The sequence below is a fragment of the Cynoglossus semilaevis genome, chromosome Z (assembly GCF_000523025.1).
Source record: "Cynoglossus semilaevis isolate Cse_v1.0 chromosome Z, Cse_v1.0, whole genome shotgun sequence".
Classification (NCBI taxonomy): domain Eukaryota; kingdom Metazoa; phylum Chordata; class Actinopteri; order Pleuronectiformes; family Cynoglossidae; genus Cynoglossus; species Cynoglossus semilaevis.
Window position 1 is genome coordinate 11080537 of NC_024328.1, and position 2575 is coordinate 11083111.

General features: G+C 42.0%; 1 protein-coding gene across 1 annotated transcript in view; it reads left to right on the plus strand.

Moving 5' to 3' along the window:
• Positions 1 to 8: 8 nt before the first annotated feature.
• The window catches only part of lrrc74b (leucine rich repeat containing 74B), a 12982-nt gene continuing 10415 nt past the window's right edge, over positions 9 to 2575 (plus strand). The window contains exons 1-2 of the mRNA XM_008336252.3: positions 9 to 168; positions 1448 to 1646. Of these exons, the coding sequence (XP_008334474.1) occupies positions 115 to 168; positions 1448 to 1646 (253 nt within the window). The 5' untranslated portion in view covers positions 9 to 114. The remainder of the gene's footprint in view (positions 169 to 1447; positions 1647 to 2575) is intronic.

Consider the following 2575-nt stretch of genomic DNA (forward strand, 5'->3'; position numbering starts at 1 on the left):
GATTGCACAGGGATTCGACTCACCCAGTGAATGTTTTAGCGACAGATGTGATTGAAGCTTGGAAAGTATCAAAGTTATTGAGAGTCACTGTTAGCAGAGTGGACGTTAGGGGACATGCTGATGAACAATGAAGCAGAAGGAACCAACGAGAAGCTGCAGGTTGTGGAGGTAAGTCAACCAACCAGTGAAGTGATCGTTGGTGAAAATGTGTGTTTATTTGTATAAAACCACATAAGTGGCATAGGGTGATCTTAAATGACGTGGAAAATATATTTTCCTGAATTCTTTTTTTATATATATAACATATACCGTATGTTCCTAAGAGTCACCAGGTTGGTAATTCATACTCAGTGTCATGATGAGCCCTTGACATGGCAGGAAGCAGGTAGGACCCAAATGCAGGACTGATGCAGGTAGTTTATTTCAAGATTCAAAATTCCAAAAACCAGGACAAAAGCGTACGCAAAGTCGAGCAGAGCTGAGAACATGAACAGAGTTGAGCACAGCAACAGACTTGCTCAAGAACAAACTAGAAACAGCTACAACAAAAAGCTCGACACAACGCTGGCACAAACGATACAGCGCTCACAAAGACAGCTCACAAAGACAGCACTCACAAAGACAGCTCACAAAGACAGCACTCATGCAGACAGTCACTTACTTAATGATCCCACAAGTGAGGGAGAGAGTGAGGGAGAGAGGTATATATACAGGGAGTACCAGGTGACATAGGTGAGGCTAATTGCAGACACAGGTGAGTGTGATAACCGGGAAACAGACAGACCTGACACCCAGAGGAGAGGAGACTGATCAAACAAGTTGCATTCTGTGATGTTTTTCAAATTTCTCAGTTCTCAAAGTTGTTGCCACTTCCACATGGGAGGTACCGATGCTGGCTGGCATCTGAGGACTGTGACTGACATTCGTCATCTAACCCACGTGTCAATCACAGGTTCACCTTACACCATGTCAATCCATCAATCTCAACCTCCAGAAAAAAAAGTAAACAAACTACATACAGACTTAGACCAGGGACCACAATTCTCAACCTCTGCTGTCTCCCCGCGTACACAAGCAACATTTCATTTTAATTTAAATGATAAAAACAATTTAAAAAGTGCGGAGTTCTCAAAATAGATACGCACGCATGTCTGCAGCTCAGATGAGCCTCTAATTTAAAATGTCTTGAGGACCTGAGAAGAAGAACAGAAACTTTGTGTCTGTACCAGATGTGGAACAAAAAGAATGAAATTGATATAATTTTTAAATATTTCCTCATTTCCTGAGTATTTTGAAGGCTCACTCACCTGGCTTTCCAGAGTTGAGGTTTCAGTTTCATCCTGGCAGATCAGGAGAGTCCTTCAGATGTCATCCTCTGGACTCGGGGGGCAGCAGCTGGCTGGTTTTCGATCTGTCATGATATCAAATTTTCTTCTTCTCCATCCAGCAAAGAACAGGCGAGACACGGGTTGTCATTCGTGGGCTGAAGGACCGGTCATTCTCTCCTGAGGGGTATGTTCTAGGTGGAGGTGAGAAAGAGGGTGAAGAGGATGACGAGGTGGTGGACAAGAATGATGAGGGAGAGCCAGATGGACAAGAGCCTGTGAACTCTATAGTTGACTACGACACAGATTTGGACCTGAAAGGTAAAAAGTTTTTTTTTTTTAAGGACAACTCAGGGATGGTGAAAAAAAAAATTATTACCGTACTTCTAGTGACCAAACATCTAGCTTTGTGAAGGACACAAACCTGAAACGTCTTTCACTCTGATTTGGGCTTTAGTCTTTTCACAGTCTCTCACAACACACTTGACAATATTCTCATCTTGACGGTCTTAGACTTACCTACAGTCCTGTTCGGAAAAAAGCTTCGGACACAAGGCTTAAGCCTCCACAAACACGTAGGGAGTTGAGACGTTATTTTAAACTCAAGGTGCTTCGATGAAATGAAAACTTTTCCCAGCAGTGTGTGTAAATAACGAGATTATCAATTCTGTATTAAAGCAACAGTAGGCAGCACAAAAACACATTCATTTTGAAAAGCAGTAATTGTGATATATCTGAAGTATGTTTGGACATTTGATGTGATGTCACTGAAATCTAGTCTGTGGGGGAAGAAGGGCCAGCTGGCATCTCAGGGCTGTGACTGACATTCATCAACCAACCCACATGTCAATCACAGCTTCACCTTACACCTTTCGTATCAATCCGCCTGCTCTCCAGGAAAAAAAAGTCCCTGATGAAAGTGACCAAAGAGAAGAGAAATGCAGCAAGTGGAAAGTTTTCCATGTCTAGACTAATAATTTATATATAATATAAAGAAGAGAATACATTTTTACTTGTTCACCTTCAAAAAACCTGCGGTGGACTCTTGTCATTCAACTGATTGATCCATATATTCGATTATTTTTAAACTGAGAAAACAGGCTATTGACAACATATGCATCAAATCCATGCATGTTCCAAATCCATTCTCTGACTCTCTTAATGGTTTCTGGCGAATAACGCAAACAGAACACAAACTCCTCCGCTCAGCTGCCCACACGTGCACGGCCCTGTTTTCCATATCAATGATT